At 46.2% G+C, this 20,992-nt stretch overlaps 1 protein-coding gene across 2 annotated transcripts in view; it reads left to right on the forward strand.

The window, feature by feature from the left end:
* The window catches only part of Bcr (BCR activator of RhoGEF and GTPase), a 147,387-nt gene that overhangs the window by 95,793 nt on the left and 30,602 nt on the right, over nucleotides 1–20,992 (forward strand). For both annotated transcript variants that reach the window (XM_074060677.1, XM_074060678.1), the window contains exons 9-12: nucleotides 5,681–5,802; nucleotides 6,805–6,973; nucleotides 18,733–18,852; nucleotides 19,689–19,764. In XM_074060677.1, coding sequence (XP_073916778.1) covers nucleotides 5,681–5,802; nucleotides 6,805–6,973; nucleotides 18,733–18,852; nucleotides 19,689–19,764 — 487 coding nt within the window. The remainder of the gene's footprint in view (nucleotides 1–5,680; nucleotides 5,803–6,804; nucleotides 6,974–18,732; nucleotides 18,853–19,688; nucleotides 19,765–20,992) is intronic.

The raw sequence follows: 20,992 nt of genomic DNA on the forward strand, positions 1-20,992 counted from the left end.
TTGCAAATAGCTTGAATTCTTCGCTTACCTGGGCCCAGGTTCTGATTCTTTACAGTAACATGGGCACTTTACTCATCTACTCACTCTCTTTATGAAGTGGTGGAGCTGGAACCACATAGAATGGTTCTACAGAGTAAAACAAAATGTTTGAAGTAATATTGTCTTCACACAGGGCCTGGCACCTGTAGTAGGTTAGCATTGTTCTTTGCAGACTCCAATTGTCTTGAAATGGGTTACTCCAGGACATAGGAAACTTGGACCAGAATTGGCCCTGAGAGGCTTTCTGGGGACCAGGGAGTAGAGGTTTGATCTGTAAGGAGGCCAGTTAGTTAGGTACCAGAGAATAGACAGGAGGGAGAGAGGGGAAAGACAACAGGACCGTGGCCTTATACTCAGCTGCCAACTGCAGTGACCTCACTGGGGACCCTTGTTTCTAACCCAGCTGCTGGAATCCTGGAATACACCAAGACACTCCATAGCTAGGGCTTCTGAAGGGCAGTGTCAGTAGGACACTGGCACGCTGCCAGCTCTTCGGGCAAACAGGGCTAGCTGTGGAGGCATGGGAGTGAGGGCTTGAGCTGCTGGCCTGTTCGAGAGTTAGAATGTACCAAATTCAATCCAAGCTTGGAGCCATGCCAAGGTCCACCCTTGGCCAGCAGCTGAGGCCTCTGTGTCAGTCTTTACCTCGTATCTTTTCCTTCTCTGCTCCCTCCCTTTTCAGCCTCCACCTACGCCTTCAGCGACTTTTCCTACTCCACCTGTCAAGACCCTGCTGATGTTTTGACCAAACTACAGTTCATGTAGATCTGAGATGATTTTTCCATTGTCCCTGTGGAGCCTTGGCCTTTTGCTTCCCTGGTACATCTATATCTCTGACGGCTGTAACAGAGCACTCTCCACCAGGAAGTTTAAACAATCCAGGCTGGCCCTGAACTCCCTTGTTCAAGCAGTCCTCCCGCCTCAGCCTCCTGAGTAGTTGGGACCTTGGGTGCACACCACTACACAGGCATTTATTTTTCTCAATGCTAGACTGGAAATCCAAGGCCAGGGCACCAACATGTGGAATCTGGTGAGGGTTTTCTTCCTGGCTTATAGACAGCTGCCTTTTCTCTGTCCTCACTTGGCCTTTCCTCAGTGCATCCACTTGGAGAGAGAAAAAAGGTTCTCTCTTCCTCTTACCAGGACACTAATGCCATCATGAGCGTGCCTCATCTAAATTAGGCCCCACCACTACATACCATTACATTGGGGGTGTGGCTTCAACAAACGATGGGAGGAGGGAGTTTGGAGGGACGACAACACAACATCCATTCCATAGCAGTGTGCTTCTTCAAAAGTGGTTTTCCCAGGGAGACCCCGGATGGGCTGTTAGCCTGGACTATGCCTGGAGACAGGGTGTCGCATCCCTCTCCTCATATCCCATGACAGCCTGAGGTATCTGTGGAAATGCAGGGAACAGTGGTTCCCACACAGGGCCATGTGAGGAGCAGGTGGCATGATTAGTGGGAAGCTCTGAACCTGGCACTTGCACCCACAAAGCCCTCAGCAAATGGTACCTGATAGCCCCTCTGAGTTGATTTAGGTATGTTATTTCATTTAATCCTCAAAAAAATGCCATTGGACAGGTCTTTTCCTCCCCATTTTATTTTTGTTCGTGATGCTAGGTACCAAACTCAGGGTCTTGTGCATGCTAGGCAGGCGTTCCTCCACTGAGTTATACCCCTAACCCTACTTCTTACTTTTAAGGAAACTGAAGCTCAGAGAAATGAAGTAGCCAAGTTGGCATACCAAGGAAAAAGAAAGATGACTGCAAGCAGCGAGGGTGGGGATGGTCCTGGACCCCCTGATACTAGGGTTGTCCTGGCCAAGTAAAGTTATTGGTTATTTGAGAAAGTAGTAGTGCCTCTCCCAGCTGGTATTCCCCGCCTGGGTGTAGAGAAACCCCCAAGAGACAGTGTTGTCCCCAGTGACTGACTACTGCCTTCTTTCACCACTCCACTCCACAACACAGGGACACAGCCATTTACACAGGGACTCATGACCACATGGGAAGAACACACACACCGGGACAAGCACACAGAAAACAGGACCCAAATACACATGAGAACACACAAAGGGACACAAGTTCCCCTCCCTCTTTTCTTATATATACACTGGCCCTCCCGGCAAGCAGGCTCCTCTGAGTTGCTGCTGCTCAGGCTCTTGGAAGCATGGTGGTGTCCCCATCCTGAGTCCTGCAAAGTCCCAGCCCCTCTGTCCTATGGCTCTACCTAGTTGGACTTTTAGTCAAAGGTACAGTACTTTCCAGCCACATGATCTCATCCTTAGGACACCATGGGGGCTGTGACCCAAGGGAGGCTAGCTCTGTCCTTTGGAGGACCAAGGCAGGGTGAGCTAGAAATCAATATAGTTCTGTTCAAAGACCAAGCATCCTGTACTCCCAGGCCAGCAGCCAGACTGTGGGGCATCTCCTGTGCAGGCAGAGACCAAAGCCATGTCACTCTCCGGGCTCTCTGCTGGCACCATGTGTGCTAACCCAGCCAACCCTGGGTGACCGGAGTCCCCACAGGAGGCTGGGTCCTGAGAAGGCATGAAGAAGGCAGCACAGGTGATAAACTTACCATCTAGGAGCCTCTCAGTACCTGGCCAGAGAGGCAGGGCAGGGCCTTGCAAGCCCTTATGCCAAGTCTCCATTGAGTCTCTGTTCATTGCCTCTTCTCAGTCCTTCCTTGTCATCAGTTCTGTCCTTCTTCCCTGGGTCATCTGTCCTGGACCTGTCTTGCCTTTCCTGAAACACCTTACACAGATGCACATCTGCTGTGGGAGGGGCACTGTTTCAGCCACTCACCATGGTGTGGAGCTTCAGGCTCAGTTCTGAGCAGGGCTGAGCCTAGACCCAGGTCTGGTCTACCTCCTGAGCCAAGGAGGAGGCATCTATCTGCCCAGGAGTCAGGGGTCCTAGATTGTGAGTCCGAATAGGACCACAACCCTGAAAATCTCTATCCTCAAGCCTGGGGAGCTGTTGTCCATAGGGTTGGCCTCAGCCCTCCCTCTCTTTTCCTCTCCCATGGTTCCCATTCATTCCTTTGTTTCCAGTCCCTCTACCAGGGACCAGGCCAGTGTTGTGTTGTGTTTGGGACCTATGTTTTCTCAGGGCTAGGAGGCTCTCCCTTCCAATTCTTCTGGATGTTTTTGTTTGAATGGAGCTGCCAAACGTCAAGTAGGCTGGGGTCTGGAACCCAGATCCAGTTCTTCTCAAGGGCAGCCCTGGTGTCCGGAAAGGTTCTTGTAAGAGTTTTTGCACTGCTTGTCCAGCACCCAAGCCATGAGGGGTCTGCTTTGAAAGGCACTGACTCATACACTCCTAGAACAGCTCTGGTAGACGTAAACAGGTTCATGCTGGGGCCAGAGGCTGTCAGAACCTGTGGCCTTGAGGCTTCTCTTAGAAAGATGAGGATTGGCACAGGTAGGGATGAGAAGGGGTCTGGTGACTATCACAGTATCAAACGTAGGGCCCAGAGCCAGGTTGAGTCTGCCCGCTGGAACTTCCTAGGCTCAATAGGGTAGGGAGCAGTCGGTACCAGGGACTTGTATCTGTCTGGCCATTTCTGACCTGCAGCTTCTGAGCTGAGCTTAGGGTGCCCTCTGCTGGTGGCCACAAGAACCTCGGCCTCCTTGGTATGGAGAAAAGACTGCCAGTTCCCCAGGCCCTTCATACAAGATCCCTTGTCTCCACCTCCTGGGCTGGGGGACCTTCTTCTGCGTCCTTGCTGAGGGGGGCATCTGTGTAGTCATTCCCTAAGGACTTCAGTGTCCCCAGAATCCTCTCCTTCCCCCCACTGCAGACCCAGCATGCTGTGTACCCAGGTCTCCAGGATTTGGCTTCTAGAGCTGCCCAGACGTTTTCCCCACATGCACACAATTTCTTACTTCTGGTGGGTGCCGTCACCCAGCAGGCCGTCTGCCCTCTGCATGGGGAATGGGGGAGAATGATAATGAGTCATGCCCTTGGCATGCTGGCAGCCTTCCTGCCCTTCCACTTATGGGCACCAGCAGCTCCCACACAAAACCATCGGTGATCCTGTGCCAGCAACCAGCTGGCCATTGTGAGCTGAGCTGCCTCTGATGGTGACGTGTGGTCTGCACGCCTGGAGGTGTCAAGGGGCCTGGCCCAGACTGCACCTGCTGCTGAGGGGCTCTGCTGCCTTTAGTTCCTGCAGAGTGTGGGGGAGTTCAGGAAGGTAGAGGCTGCAGGTGGCACTGGAACCAGATCCAGCATGCAGCCCCCTGTCTAGCTTGGCTCTACCATGAAAGTATGGGGTCTCCCTTCTTCTCCAGATGGTGCGAGTGCATGACTTACTGAGGAGACAGTGGGTTTTCATGCACTTTGTTGTGTATGCCTTACCTGCAGACCCTCCCAGTCTCTCAGACTGGGACAGAGTCCCCCTCTCAGGAAGTCTTTCCTATAATGCCAGGTACTCTTCTGAGCCCGTGGGCTCCCAAATGATCCTTACAAACCAATGAATGTACTGCTTGCTCACTGGGATGGCTGGTGAACTTCACTGAGGCTTAGTTTCCTTATCTGTGAAACTGGGCATAGGAACCTGCCCTCCGTGTGTCAGGAATTAAATCAGATAATCTGGCAAGTATGCTTGCACAACACACAGTGCATGCACAGGAATGACTCACAGCTTCAGCCTTTCATCCTGTCTATGTCCACAGCATGGCATAGGACCTGACCTGTATGAGGCAGTGTTTTATTGAATAAATGAACAACTTACCTCATTGTGCCCATTCAGTAGTCCTCTGAGCTGTGTGAGGAAGGACTGTCCCTTGACTTTCAGATGAAATACTAAGTCCCAGGATCTGCTAAGAGATCACATCTCCTGTTGCCCACCCATGTCACACACCCTGTGCTAACCACCTGGTGCTCTGCATTGACTGAGCTCTCAGGCAGCAGGTGTGTGGGAAGGTGTCAGGGGCGTTGCTCCTACTTGGGATCATGCCCATCTCACTTAGTCAGGAGAACTAAAAAGTGGAGTCCCAGATGTGGGGCTCCCAGCTTTCTGCTGCCTTCAGAACTAGGTCTGCCCTTACCTCTAGCACTGCCCCTTCTCAGAGAGCCCCTGGGCCCATTATCTCCATACTGGTACTTCCCTGCCTTTACCCTCTCAATGCCAGCCTCTGCCCTACTGTGGGGCCTGTGCCTGGGGTGGTCTCTCAACAAGAATAACCTCTCTGAGTGGCTAGCTTCTTGCCAGTGCTGAGTCTCAGACTGCCACACCTGAGGCACACCAGCTACACCCAAGGAGGCTCTTTTCTCACTCTTACAGCAGGCCATTTACTTAGTTGTGTGTGCTACTCCCTGGCCACCAGACCAATGACTGTCACTGCCCCACATCCACTGACTCTCTTCTGTAGGGCAACTACCCAGGAGGAGACTCAAAAGTGTTGAACAAACAGGAGTGCACATAGTCCCATCTATTAGCATTTCAATGAGATGGATGGAACATTCTGGAGAGCAGATACAGGGGTTGGATAAAGAGGGGGTGAAATCTCCCCATGAGAAAAGATTTCCCAAAAGGTCAGCTTGTTTCTGCTAGGCTGGGAAGACCCAGAACACCCCACCCCACCCCACACCCCACCCAGGCTGCCCCTGACTTGGACCCTATACCCACAGCACCGGCAGCTGCTGAAGGACAGCTTCATGGTGGAACTAGTGGAGGGGGCCCGAAAGCTGCGCCATGTCTTCCTCTTCACTGACTTGCTCCTCTGCACCAAGCTCAAGAAGCAGAGCGGAGGGTAAGTAACAATGGGGTCATCCAGCTAGTGACCCCAACCCAGTGCTCTAGGAGGGGGAGGGTCTCTCTGAGGGACATGAATAAAGATGTGGCAAGGCCCTTTTCTTTACATTTGCTTCTATTTGGGTGTAACGCCAGGCCCAAGGTCAGAGTTGCCACTAACGATCTGGCGATGTCATGGGTCAAGGTCAGTGATTTGGCTTTGACTCCTGTAGTGACTGTGATTTCACATATGATTGGAGGAAAATCTGGTTGTCAGTCATCTAAGAAGAGTAAGTGTCAGGTCAGGGGGTTGAAGGAGCTAGGGCAGGCCAGTAGGTGTGAAAAGGTATTGCCAGCCCTCCCCTGCCCTTGGCAGACATTGATAGGCGATTGGTGATCATCCAACCTTGTCTTTCTGAGTCTAGTAATGGCTTCCAGGTAATTCTCAGCTTAGGTCTGCAGACACCCTCACCACCCCCCGGGGGTCATATTCCCCCAGTAAATATCTACTTGGAATGGAGCAAAGGTTACATTGGAAAAGGCCAGAACTGGGTTCTTCTCCATATTATGCCTTTTTTGTGCTAGTGGATCTAAGCAGTCAACTCAGAAGAAAGCCCCTGTTCCCTCCATCTGTCAGATGTGGGCATTATACCACATGTATCTGCAGCTCCTCAAACTCAGCATCTCTGAACTTTAGTCCTGCCTTGTCACTGGGCATCTTGCTGTGCTGCCACATGACCTGCCAACATCATGGGCAGCACAGGATAAGGGAGATCAGGGATCCTCAGACACCTTGAGGCCTGGGGTCACATGTATAGTATATGTTCCCAGGAATCATGAAGCTGGGACCCCAGTATCTGCTGATATCTTCATCCCAATCTGCTACATGGACCGTGCTAGGTTTTATGTCATGTAAATCATACCTAACCATGGACCCCTAGCTCTCTGGCAAGAATAAAAAGCAGTGATATTAACGGAAGGAAGGCGGTCAGTGTTTTAACATTCTCTTTCTCCCACACAGCAAAACTCAGCAGTATGACTGCAAATGGTACATTCCGCTCATGGATCTCAGCTTCCAGATGGTGGACGAGTCAGAGGCAGTGCCTAACATCCCCCTGGTGCCAGATGAGGAACTGGACGCCTTGAAGATCAAAATCTCCCAGATCAAGAGTGACATCCAGAGAGAGAAGGTGTGGCCAGCTCCAGGAATGAGGGCCAGGCTGTGTGTGGTCTGAGTGGGCAACAACCCCTTGCACATAGGCCAGTGTTATCTCTGCCTGGCATCTGGCCTTACAGCTGGCCTCCAGGACCTTCTGGGAACCCTGTTAGCTCTCACTTCTTGGAGTGCTGGGCATCTGGTTACAACCAGACACTGCTGTTTTGAGAGATCCTAGCTGCATTGTGGTTTTCATACCAGAGCCACTAGTAACCTGGCCCTGATGGGAAATGACAGTTCACATGGGTGTTCACAGGATGCCTTTTATAGGATGTTTCTGTTACCTGTCAGATGGCCTAATGCTTGGTTGTCTGACCAGACACCCTCACATGGGAAACTCTTTCATACTGACAGATGCCCTCGTGACTGTTGTCTGATCTGTGTCCAATTTATGCCTGCATGACCATCACTGTGGTGCTGAGAGCCCACCCTTGTGCCTGCCTCCTCCCATTCTGCCCCCATTCTCATCCTTGGCTGCATCCCAGGGAAAACCCAGGCTATGGTAGTCGCTGATTCTTCTGATGGAAGGTACAAATTCAATATACCACAATAGCAAACAAGTTGAAAGAGTATTACTTACAGATCCTAGGGAGGGAGGGCACAGTGAATCAGGAGGATGGTCTTCCATCCACAGGTCATGCTAAGCAGGAATGAACAGTCAGTCAGGAAGACAATGTATGCATAGGGCAATTAGTAGGGTGTTGTTGGTTTCATTTTCTGAAGAGACAACATTTTTTTTAATTGTTTATACATTTATTCATATGTGTATACATTGTTTGGGCCACCTCTCCCCCCTACCCCACACCCCTCCCCTTTGCTTCCAGGCAGAATCCGTTCTGCCCTCTTTCCCAATTTTGTTGACGAGAACACATAAACGATAATAAGAAAGACATAGAATTTTTACTAGCTTGAGATAAAGATAGCTATACTGAGAGGTTCCTATCATGCTTCCATGCACATGTGTATCGCAATCTGAATTGGTTCATCTCTACCTCACCTCTTCACTACTTCCCGGTCACCTTCCCATAAGAATACTTTATTAGCTCCTCCACTGTGGGCACAACAAACACTTTCTAGTTTTAGGTTTTCTTCCCTTTCCCTATTCCTTCTGTACCCATTCGCCCCTTAGTGTGTGACCCATGTCCAATAATATTACTGCATTTGTTCTAGGTCTATAATCCACATAAGAGGGAGAACATAGGATTTTTGGCTTTGTGAGCCTGACTAATTTCACTTAAGATGATGTTCTCCAGTTCCATCCATTTACTTGAGAATGACAAAATTTCATTATTCTTTGTGGCTAAGTAAAATTCCATTGTGTATAAATACCACAATTTCTTAATCCATTCGTCAGTAGTGGGGCATCTTGGCTGTTTCCATAACTTGGCTATTGTGAATAGCACTGCAATAAACATGAGTGTGCAGGTGCCTTTGTAATAGGTTAACCTGAGTCATATTCCTTCGGGTTATAGCCCTAGGAGTGAAATAGCTGGATTATATGGCAGATCTGTGTTTAGTTTTTTTTTTTTTTTTTTTTCATTTTTCTTTTATTATTCATATGTGCATACAAGGCTTGGTTTATTTCTCCCCCCTGCCCCCACCCCCTCCCTTACCACCCACTCCACCCCCTCCCGCTCCCCCCCTCAATACCCAGCAGAAACTATTTTGCCCTTATCTCTAATTTTGTTGTAGAGAGAGTATAAGCAATAATAGGAAGGAACAAGGGGTTTTGCTGGTTGAGATAAGGATAGCTATACAGGGCATTGACTCACATTGATTTCCTGTGCATGGGTGTTACCTTCTAGGTTAATTCTTTTTAATCTAACCTTTTCTCTAGTTCCTGGTCCCCTTTTCCTATTGGCCTCAGTTGCTTTAAGGTATCTGCTTTAGTTTCTCTGCATTAAGGGCAACAAATGCTAGCTAGTTTTTTAGGTGTCTTACCTATCCTCACCCCTCCCTTGTGTGCTCTCGCTTTTATCATGTGCTCATAGTCCAATCCCCTTGTTGTGTTTGCCCTTGATCTAATGTCCACATATGAGGGAGAACATACGATTTTTGGTCTTTTGAGCCAGGCTAACCTCACTCAGAATGATGTTCTCCAATTCCATCCATTTACCAGCGAATGATAACATTTCGTTCTTCTTCATGGCTGCATAAAATTCCATTGTGTATAGATACCACATTTTCTTAATCCATTCGTCAGTGCTGGGGCATCTTGGCTGTTTCCATAACTTGGCTATTGTGAATAGTGCCGCAATAAACATGGATGTGCAGGTGCCTCTGGAGTAACAGTCTTTTGGGTATATCCCCAAGAGTGGTATTGCTGGATCAAATGGTAGATCGATGTCCAGCTTTTTAAGTAGCCTCCAAATTTTTTTCCAGAGTGGTTGTACTAGTCTACATTCCCACCAACAGTGTAAGAGGGTTCCTTTTTCCCCACATCCTCGCCAACACCTGTTGTTGGTGGTGTTGCTGATGATGGCTATTCTAACAGGGGTGAGGTGGAATCTTAGTGTGGTTTTAATTTGCATTTCCTTTATTGCTAGAGATGGTGAGCATTTTTTCATGTGTTTTCTGGCCATTTGAATTTCTTCTTTTGAGAACATTCTGTTTAGTTCACATGCCCATTTCTTTATTGGTTCATTAGTTTTGGGAGAATTTAGTTTTTTAAGTTCCCTGTATATTCTGGTTATCAGTCCTTTGTCTGATGTATAGTTGGCAAATATTTTCTCCCACTCTGTGGGTGTTCTCTTCAGTTTAGAGACCATTTCTTTTGATGAACAGAAGCTTTTTAGTTTTATGAGGTCCCATTTATCTATGCTATCTCTTAGTTGCTGTGCTGCTGGGGTTTCATTGAGAAAGTTCTTACCTATACCTACTAACTCCAGAGTATTTCCTACTCTTTCTTGTATCAACTTAAGAGTTTGGGGTCTGATATTAAGATCCTTGATCCATTTTGAGTTAATCTTGGTATAGGGTGATATACATGGATCTAGTTTCAGTTTTTTGCAGACTGCTAACCAGTTTTCCCAGCAGTTTTTGTTGAAGAGGCTGCTATTTCTCCATCGTATATTTTTAGCTCCTTTGTCAAAGATAAGTTGCTTATAGTTGTGTGGCTTCATATCTGGATCCTCTATTCTGTTCCACTGGTCTTCATGTCTGTTTTTGTGCCAGTACCATGCTGTTTTTATTATTATTGCTTTGTAATATAGTTTGAAGTCAGGTATTGTGATACCTCCTGCATTGTTCTTTTGACTGAGTATTGCCTTGGCTATTCGTGGCCTCTTGTGTTTCCATATAAATTTAACAGTAGATTTTTCAATCTCTTTGATGAATGTCATTGGAATTTTGATGGGAATTGCATTAAACATGTAGATTACTTTTGGGAGTATCGACATTTTTACTATGTTGATTCTACCAATCCATGAGCATGGGAGATCTCTCCACTTTCTATAGTCTTCCTCAACCTCTTTCTTCAGAAGTGTATAGTTTTCCTTGTAGAGGTCTTTCACATCTTTTGTTAGGTTTACACCTAGGTATTTGATTTTTTTTGAGGCTATTGTAAATGGAATTGTTTTCATATATTCTTTTTCTGTTTGCTCATTGTTAGTGTATAGAAATGCTAATGATTTTTCTATGTTGATTTTATATCCTGCTACCTTGCTATAGCTATTGATGATGTCTAGGAGCTTCTGAGTAGAGTTTTTTGGGTCTTTAAGGTATAGGATCATGTCGTCTGCAAATAGGGATATTTTGACAGTTTCTTTACCTATTTGTATTCCTTTTATTCCTTCTTCTTGCCTAATTGCTCTGGCTAGGAATTCCAGTACTATGTTGAATAGGAGTGGAGATAGTGGGCATCCTTGTCTGGTTCCTGATTTTAGAGGGAATGGTTTTAATTTTTCTCCGTTAAGTATAATGCTGGCTGTAGGTTTGTCATATATAGCTTTTATAATGTTGAGGAACTTTCCTTCTATTCCTAGTTTTCTTAGAGCTTTTATCATGAAATGATGTTGGATCTTATCAAAGGCTTTTTCTGCATCTATTGAGATGATCAAGTGGTTTTTGTCTTTGCTTCTGTTAATGTGGTTTATTACGTTTATTGATTTTCGTATGTTGAACCACCCCTGCATCCCTGGGATGAAGCCTACCTGGTCGTGGTGAATAATCTTTTTGATGTGTTGCTGAATTCGATTTGCCATTATTTTGTTGAGGATTTTTGCATCAATGTTCATTAAGGAGATTGGCCTATAGTTCTCCTTTTTGGAGGTGTCTTTGCCTGGTTTTGGGGTAAGTGTAATAGTGGCTTCATAAAATGTGTTTGGCAGTTTTCCTTCCCTTTCTATTTCATGGAACAGTTTAAGGAGGGTTGGTATCAGTTCTTCTTTAAAGGTCTGATAGAATTCAGCAGAGAATCCATCAGGTCCTGGACTTTTCTTTTTGGGGAGACTCTTGATTGCTGCTTCAATTTCATTTTGTGTTATAGGTCTATTCAGGTGATTAATTTCCTCTTGGTTCAGTTTTGGATGATCATATGTATCTAGAAATCTGTCCATTTCTTTTAGATTTTCAAATTTATTTGAATATAGGTTCTCAAAGTAGTCTCTGATGATTTCCTGGACTTCCATGGTGTTTGTTGTTATCTCCCCTTTTGCATTCCTGATTCTACTAATTTGGGTTTTTTCTCTCCTCATTTTACTCAGGTTTGCCAGGGGTCTATCGATCTTGTTTATTTTTTCAAAGAACCAACTTTTTGTTTCATTAATTCTTTGTATGGTTTTTTTGGTTTCTATTTCGTTGATTTCAGCTCTTATTTTTATTATTTCTCTCCTTCTATTTGTTTTGGGATTTGCTTGTTCTTGTTTTTCTAGGAGTTTGAGATGTATCATTAGGTCATTGATTTGGGATCTTTCAATCTTTTTAATATATGCACTCATGGCTATAAACTTTCCTCTCAAGACTGCCTTAGCTGTGTCCCATAGGTTCCGGTAGGTTGTGTTTTCATTTTCATTGACTTCTAGGAACTTTTTAATTTCCTCTTTTATTGCATCGATGATCCATTCTTCATTAAGTAATGAGTTATTTAGTTTCCAGCTGTTTGCATGTTTTTTGTCTTTACTTTTGTTGTTGAGTTCTACTTTTACTGCATTGTGGTCAGATAGTATGCATGGTATTATTTCTATTTTCTTATATTTGCTGAGGCTTGCTTTGTGCCCTAGGATATGATCTATTTTGGAGAAGGTTCCATGGGCTGCTGAGAAGAATGTATATTGTGTAGAGGTTGGATGAAATGTTCTGTAGCCATCTACTAGGTCTACTTGATCTATTGCATATTTTAGATCTTGGATTTCTTTATTGAGTTTTTGTTTGGATGACCTATCTATTGATGATAATGGAGTGTTAAAGTCTCCCACAACCACTGTGTTGGCGTTTATATATGCTTTTAGGTCTTTCAGGGTATGTTTGATGAAATTGGGTGCATTGACATTGGGTGCGTACAGATTGATGATTATTATTTCCTTTTGGTCTATTTCCCCTTTTATTAGTATGGAATGTCCTTCTTTATCTCGTTTGATCAATGTAGGTTTGAAGTCTACTTTGTCAGAGATAAGTATTGCTACTCCTGCTTGTTTTCGGGGGCCATTGGCTTGGTAAATCTTCTTCCAGCCTTTCATCCTAAGCATATGCTTATTTCTGTCGGTGAGATGAGTCTCCTGTAAGCAACAAATTGTTGGATCTTCTTTTTTAATCCATTTTGTCAAACGGTGTCTTTTGATGGGTGAATTAAGTCCATTAACATTAAGTGTTAGTACTGATAGGTATGTGGTGATTCCTGCCATTTAGTTATCTTAGTTGTTTGAAGGTTTGATTGTGTGTACCTAACTTGATGTTACTCTCTACTGTCTTGCTTTTTCTTATCCTGTGGTTTGGTGCTGCCTGCCTTTTCATGGTTAAGTTGGGTGTCACTTTCTGTGTGCAGGATCCCTTGCAGAATCTTTTGTAATGGTGGCTTTGTGGTCACATATTGTTTTAGTTTCTGCTTATCATGGAAGACTTTTATTGCTCCATCTATTTTGAATGATAGCTTTGCTGGGTAGAGTATCCTGGGGTTGAAGTTATTTTCATTCAGTGCCCGGAAGATCTCACCCCACGCTCTTCTTGCTTTTAATGTTTCTGTTGAGAAGTCTGCTGTGATTTTGATGGGTTTACCTTTGTATGTTACTTGTTTTTTCTCTCTTGCAGCCTTCAATATTCTTTCCTTAGTTTCTGAACTTGTTGTTTTAATGATGATATGTCGTGGAGTAGTTCTATTTTGATCTGGTCTGTTTGGTGTCCTGGAGGCCTCTTGCATTTGTATGGGAATATCTTTCTCTAGATTTGGGAAATTTTCCGTTATTATTTTGTTGAATATATTACGCATTCCCTTCGCTTGCACCTCTTCTCCTTCTTCGATGCCCATGATTCTCAAGTTTGGTCTTTTGATGGAGTCGGTGAGTTCTTGCATTTTCTTTTCACAGGTCTTGAGTTGTTTAATTAGTAGTTCTTCAGTTTTTCCTTTAATTACCATTTCATCTTCAAGTTCTGAGATTCTGTCTTCTGTTTGTTCTATTCTGCTGGATTGGCCTTCCGTTTTGTTTTGCAGTTCTGTTTCGTTCTTTTTTCTGAGGTTTTCCATATCCTGGCTGTTTTCTTCTTTATTGTTGTCTATTTTTGTCCTGAGTTCATTTATCCATTTATTCATTGTGTTCTCTCTTTCACTTTGGTGTTTATACAGTGCTTCTATGGTTTCCTTTATTTCTTCTTTTGCTTTTTCAAATTCTCTATTTTTATTGTCTTGGAATTTCTTGAGTGTCTCCTGTACATTTTGGTTGACCCTATCCAGTATCATCTCTATAAAATTCTCATTGAGTACTTGTAGTATGTCTTCTTTTAAATTATTCTTGTAGGCTTCATTGGGTCCTTTGGCATAGTTTATCTTCATTTTGTTGGAGTCTGGCTCTGAGTTTCTGTTCTCTTCATTCCCCTCTGGTTCCTGTACTAATTTTTTGCTGTGGGGAAACTGGTTTCCTTGTTTTTTCTGTCTTCCTGTCATTGTCCTTGGTGTTGTTACTGTCCCTGTACTGTGTGTAATTAAGTATTTTCTAGCTTGTAATAATAACAATGGTAATATTGAGAATGGAAGAGTGAGCTGAGATGGAAAGCAAGAAGTTAAAGAAAAGGGGAAAACAAATATACAGACAAGAGGGAGAAAGCAGAACAAAGTATCAGACAAGAGAGTTTCAAAGGTATAAACAGGGAGTGTTAGTGTACTAATCGACAGTAAGCTGAACAGACAATAGAGTGACAGAGAGAGGATTGAAAATCAAAGATAAAAAAAAAATAAGTATATGAAAGTAATATCTATTTATAAAATTAATTAAAATAAAATGGAAAATAGAAAATTAAAAAAAACAAAAAAAACCAAAAAACTTCCAAGTTTATATGCAATGCAATTTCAGTCTTAATAATTTGGATGTCCGTCTCAATCTCCAGTCCTGGAGTTGGTGCCTTAGATGTTGTTCTGTAGTTGTCTCATCAAAGGGGATGCATAAAGTAGAACAAAACTACACTCACACACACACAGAAGAAAAAAAAAAGCCCCACCAAGTGTCCCCAGTTCAAATGCAATACAGTTTCAGTAAGTTTTTCGGCTTGCAGGTGTAATTCGGTTGTTCTCTCATCAAAGGTAGGGAGAAAAAGAAAAAAAAGCGTCTGGAGGCAGTTCTGAGAGTGGTATCTGCAACTGTGGCTTGCCTGCCTGCTGCTGTCAGCCTGTAGCTGGCGGCGTTATTTATGCAGATCTCTGGGGTGAGCTAGCACTCACCTGGTCCCACAGGCTTTGTTTGCTCAGAGTTCTCCTGTGCGGGGGAGGGGGGCCTCTGCTACAGGCTTTCCCCTTTCCAAGCACTGGGAAAGGCGACACTGCCCCGCGTTGTCAGGCCTGCGTGTTTATTTACAGTTCACGTGGGAAGTGGGTCTTCCCTCCTCTCACAAGCGTCCCAGCTCCTGGTTGCTGGCGCGCCCCGCTCCGCCAGAGCCTCTCCGGCCGCCCGGCTCGTTTATTTACAGTCCCCGGAAGGCTTCCCTTCCCCCAATCTTCAGCGCTCAGGGCGCCCCACCCTCTTTCCAGCGTGTCTTGACTGTTCTTATTGCTTAGTACTCAGTTTCTCTTTTTTTCCCGGGTGGAGGTCAGTCTGTCCAGGGGGCTATGCTGCTCTGGCCCAGGCTTGTCTGTGGGGGAACCGCGGTACCGCGAAGCTCACCTGGTCCGCGTCTTCCCAAGCCGTATGGGCGCCGGCCACTGGCGGCCCCGGGGGCCTCCTCAGTTCTCCGTTTAACGTGGAGTGGAGGTTCTCTGCACCGGCTGGAGGTGTGGAGGAGTCAAAGTTATGCCTTTTCTCGGTGATTATGCCTGCAAAGTGTGTCTCCAGCGTCTCTCCAAGATTTCACTATAGGAGGCTCGCTTTCTGCTTCCTACCTCTAGCCGCCATCTTGGAATTCTCCCTGTGTTTAGTTTTTTAAGAAGCCTCCATATTGTTTTCCAGAGTGGTTGTACTAGTTTACATTCCCACCAGCAGTGTATGAGGGTTCCTTTTTTCCTGCTTCCTCACCAACATTGTTGTTGGAGGTGTTTTTGATGATAGCTATTCTAACAGGAGTGAGAATGAATCTTAGTATGGTTTGATTTGCATTTCCTTTATGGCCAGGGATGGTGAGCATTTTTTCATGGTTTTTTTTTTTTTTTTTTTTGCCATTTGGATTTCTTCCTTTGAAAAGTTCTTTATTGGTTCATTGATTTTGGGGGAGTTGTTTTTTGAGCTCCCTGTATATTCTGGTTATCAGTCCCTTGTCTGATGTATAGCTAACAAATATTTTCTCCCACTCTGTCAATGGTCTCTTCAGTTTAGACACCATTTCTTTGGTTGTACAGAAGCTTTTTAATTTTGTGAAGTCCCATTTCTCCATCCTTTCTCTTAGTTGCTAGGCTGCTGGAGTTCTACTGAGGATTTCTTTGCCTGTACCTATTGCTTCCAGAGTATTCCCTGCTCTTTCCTGTACTAACTTCAGAGTTTCAGGTCTGATATTAAGGTCCTTAATCCATTTTGAGTTGATACTAGTACAGGGTGGTAGGCGTGGATCTAGTCTCAGTTTTCTGCAGGCAGGTAGCCACTTTTCCCTTCAACATTTGTTGAAGAGGCTGTCTTTTCTCCATTGTATGTCTTTGGCGCCTTTATTGAAAATAAGGTGGACATAGCTGTGTGGATTCATATCCGGGTCCTCTATTCTGTTCCACTGGTCTTCATGTCTTTTTTTGTACCAGTACCATGCTGTTTTTATTGCTATTGCTTTGTAATATAGTTTGAAGTCAGGTATTGTGATACCTCCAGCATTGCTCTTTTTGCTGAGTATTGCCTTGGCTATTTGTGGTCTCTTGTGTTTCCAAATGAACTTTAGAGTACATTTTTCAATCTCTGTGATGACTGTCATTGGAATTTTGATGGGAATTGCATTAAACATTGCTTTTGGTAGGATAGCCATTTTTACTATGTTGATTCTACCAACCCATGAGCACGGGAGATCTCTCCACCTTCTGTAGTCTTCCTTGATCTCTTTCTTCAGGGGTTTGTAGTTCTCTTTGTAGAGGTCATTTATATCCTTTGTTAAGTTTACTCCTATGTATTTGATTTTTTTGAGGCTATTGTAAATGGAATTGTTTTCCTATATTCTTTCTCAATTTGTTCATTGTTGGTGTATAGAAAGGCTACTGATTTCTGTAAGTTGATTTTATATCCTGCTACATTGCTGAAGCTGTTTATGGTGTCTAGGAGTTTTTAGGTGGAGTTTTTTGGGTCTTTAAGATATAGGATCATGTTGTCTGCAAATAGGGATATTTTGACAGTTGCTTTCCCTATTTGTATTCCTTTTATTCCTTCTTGCTTAATTTCTCTGGCTAGGAATTCCAGAACTATGTTGAATAGGAGTGGGGAGAGTGGGCACCCTCAGACAGTATCTTGATAGGTTGCCTAAGCTGGCCTCGAACTCTTGGGTTCAGGTTATCCTCCTGCTTCAGCCTCCTGAGTAGCTGGGGCTACAAGTATGCACCACCTGACCCGGTACGACTAGTTAGATACCCAGTGGTCATTTTCAGGGAAGAGGCAGGGAGCCCATTCTGCTAGGCAGAAGAGTGACATCTAACGAGAGAAGGTGCAGGCACCCAGCTGCTCCTGCCAAGGTTCCTTTAACCCAGCCAAACTTGAGCATTTAGGTGAGCTGTTCTGATGCCAGGCAGCAGCCTGTGCAGAGGCATGCATGACACCTAGAAGTGCTGAATCCCTGAGGGAAAGTCACACTCAAACCATGGAGGGCTTGGGGCAGTCTAGACCATGGGGCCGGGGGTCCCCTCACAACTGCCTTTATGTGGAGTCCTGGGTGAGTCCTGGGTGCAAGTGTGGTCCCTCTAGCTGCTCTGGATAGCAGGCCCCTGGTTATTCCCAGAGAGGTTTAGAAGGCTGTGGAGATAATGAAGATGAGCCCTTCAAAGTCTAAGGTTAGCCCAGGCCAGAGGAGGTGCCCTGCATTGGCCACAGGTGAGGCACATCCCTAAAATGCTGGGCTTCAGTCCAGGGACACTTAGCTGAGGTGGACCCTGCAGGGCGGGCCGGGGACTCCTCCTCCCCTCACACCCCTGCCCAGCCTGTTGTGCTGCAAACCTAGTACATTTAAAAGCATGTGGGGAGCCTGGCAACTCCAGACAGGGGGACCCCAAGACTTGGGTGAACATTAGGGTGTTTATTTGTCCAGGTAGAACTGGCCTCGGGTAGAGTGTCCCCAGGCAGAGGGAGTGCGTCCTCAGGTACTGGCCAGCCCTACTGACTGTTGGCTGCGGCATTTTGTACATTGTGCCCTTTATCTGGGGCCAGGGTCCTCACTTTTATGGGGCAACATGGGTTCCCTCCCATGGGATAGTGGCTTTAGGAAGGGTCCACATGACTCAGGACAGGGAGGATTTTTCCAGCCAGGACCTGGTGATGTGGATTTGGGCTCGTTGAGATCACCCAGAACACTCCCAAGGGCCTGATGCTGAGTATACTCTGGGGGGGGGAGGGGTACCCTAGGTCATAGCAGGCCCCTGGACATTGCCCAGGTTTGGAGAAATTGAAGGCAAGGATATCTGTAAAGGTCTTTCCCCTCTGCCCTTATGAGAGGAAGGACTAATTTCTTTAATAATGGTTTACTGGGCCAGGCATGGTGGCTCACACCTGTAATCCTAGTTACTTGGGAAGCGCATATTAGGAGGATCTCAGTTTGAGGCCAGTCCAGGCAAAAGTTAGTAAGATCTCATCTCAGTAAGCTAAGCATGGTGGCTCTTTCCTATAATCCCAACTACACAGGAGATCTTAGTAGGAGGATTATAGTCCAAGGCCAGCCTCTAGCAAAATTGAGATCCTATCCAAAACATAATTAAAACAAAAAAGGGCTGGAGGCATAGCTCAAATGGTAGAGTGCCTACCTGGAAAGGCCTTAAGTACAAATCCAGTACCACAAAACAAACAAATGAAAAAGATTTATTGAGTACCTGACCCAAGGAAAAGCTGTTTTAAGTCCTTAAAAAGCTATCAACAACAGCTGACCAAGGTCTGACCAAGGTGGCCCAAGAAGATGGCCACCTGCATGACTCTTCTCTCCCTGCAGAGGGCGAACAAGGGCAGCAAAGCCATGGAGAGGCTGAAGAAGAAGCTGTCTGAACAGGAGTCATTGCTGCTGCTCATGTCTCCCAGCATGGCCTTCAGGGTTCACAGCCGCAATGGCAAGGTGAGTGCCTGCTGGCTCCCTGAGGCCCACCCTGAAAATGCTTCCAGCCTGGAATGAGTGCTTGACCAACCAGCTGCAGCCCAGACCCCTCCACCCACCTGTTGTCCCCAGCTTATGTGTGGCCTTTGCAACTGCAGTCCTTTTTCTCTCGAGTATCCCTGTGCCGAGAGAGATCTTTCCATCATGGCACATGCAGGCACATAGTGTTTTTCTGACTGGTGCTTTGGCTGTGGCCCCAGGTTGAGTGGCAGCTGGCTCACCTCCTACAGCTGGAAGGTGTAGGGTCTCCAGAGAGGGAAAAGAGTAAGAAGACCCTACCCTGGGTGCAGAAATACTATCTGGGGACCTCCAGGGCCAGCCCTCATGACTTCTGGTCTGGCTTCTGGTGCTGTCTACAGCGTGGGCTTCTTTCTCCACAGCATCATGTATACCTGTCAATGCATAGAGTAGTTTGTTCTTTGTCACCTGGGCTAGAGAGGCAGCCTGTAGGCACCACAGTAGCCTGTCTCTGGCTACAGCATGGGCTTGTGGGTAGAACACAGGAGTTTGGGTCCTCTGAGGACCTCACCTGATAAGTCCTCTGTGTCCCTCAGCTGCACCCCCTCTGCTAGTGTTACTCCTCAACCCAGTCATACCCAGTGGGGCATATACCAGAGGCAAGCCTGTGGTGAGCATACCTGGCCATGAGCATACCTGGTCACTGTGGCACACCTGGGCTCAGCTTAGTCACCTGATGGTGGGAAGGTGAAAGTCTTGGGCTCTATCCCCTGGGCTTGCCAGGTAAGGACTCAGCCAGGGTGGGGATAACTGGAGCATGTTCTTTTCATCTGACCTAGAGTTACACATTCCTGATTTCCTCTGACTATGAGCGAGCAGAGTGGAGGGAGAATATCCGGGAGCAGCAGAAGAAATGTAAGTGGCCTCTACACCAAGAGGACCTGACCTTTGGCCATCAGGGCCTGCTGACCATCTCCTGTGGATAGACATCTCCTGTGGTCTTAAACCTTTTTTCTTCTCTTTATCTTGGTGGCATTAGAGTTTGAACTCAGCTTCATTGCTTACTAGGCAGGAGCTTTACCAATTGAGCCACACTCTGGCCCTTTGAACCTTTTATTCCTTTTCTTTTTTAGAGGGTCCTTTATCTAGGGAAATGTTACATGGAGCCCTAATTTAGAAAATAGGTTGGAGAGGAACTCCCCAGCCCTCTTGCACCCTCCCACCTATCCTGCTGCACCTCCCCAGTGATTCTCCTCCCCAGTCCTCGAATTCCCCACCTTTGTCACCTACTCCTAGATCTGCACACATAACACCACCCCCCCTTACCTTCCCCTCTCTTGCACAAATTCCCCCAATTTCCTTGGCTCTTCTGTTAGCCTGCCCTGCCCCCATTTTGCTCCCTGGTAGGTGCTGGTGCTTGGCCGGACCCCCCCTGGGCAGCCATACCGTTTTGGCCCTACTGTCCTTTCCACCTGGCCAGCCCCCTCAAGACTCTTGTCTGGAATAGCCCCTTTCTTCTCTGGGCACAATCAGAGTGGAAAGTCGTTTCTTTCCTTCTCTGGAACTTTTGGCTCTACTGCCTGGTCCTGGTACAGTGTTCAGGGCTGGAAGGCAGACCTTATCCCAAGTCCTTGGCCTGCAGCTCCCCAGCTCCCGACTTGGCCCTCTTGTAGGGAAAGTCAGGCCACAGGCTATGTCCTATGACTATGTCCCAGGTAGCCTGGGCCTTCCGTGGCTATAGGCCAGCTCCTATTGAAGCAGGAGTTTTGGTTCAGCTTCTACACACTGAACCAAAAGGCAGGTAGATCTCTGGGTTGGGGATCTACCTGCCTCTGACCCAGCCTCCTTTCCCATCTCCTTAGGCTCATCAGTTATGCCCAGGCTGAGCCAAGCCACATTTTCCTTCAGTGTCTCTGTGACCTGGGGGAGGAGGGTGGGGATTCCTGCCAGGGCTTGTACAGGGAGTCCTGCCCTAGCACAGGGACCCAAGCCATATCCAGTGTAGCAACATCTGTTCCCCACTCAGTGTTGTACCCAGAAATAAGCCCCTTTTCCTCTCTGGTGGAGAGACATGGACCCACATTATCAGTAGGGCATAGAACCATGCTAGTGTCTATCTGGAGAGACCTCTCAGGAAGGTACT

This window comes from Castor canadensis, chromosome 18, assembly GCF_047511655.1.
Source record: "Castor canadensis chromosome 18, mCasCan1.hap1v2, whole genome shotgun sequence".
Classification (NCBI taxonomy): domain Eukaryota; kingdom Metazoa; phylum Chordata; class Mammalia; order Rodentia; family Castoridae; genus Castor; species Castor canadensis.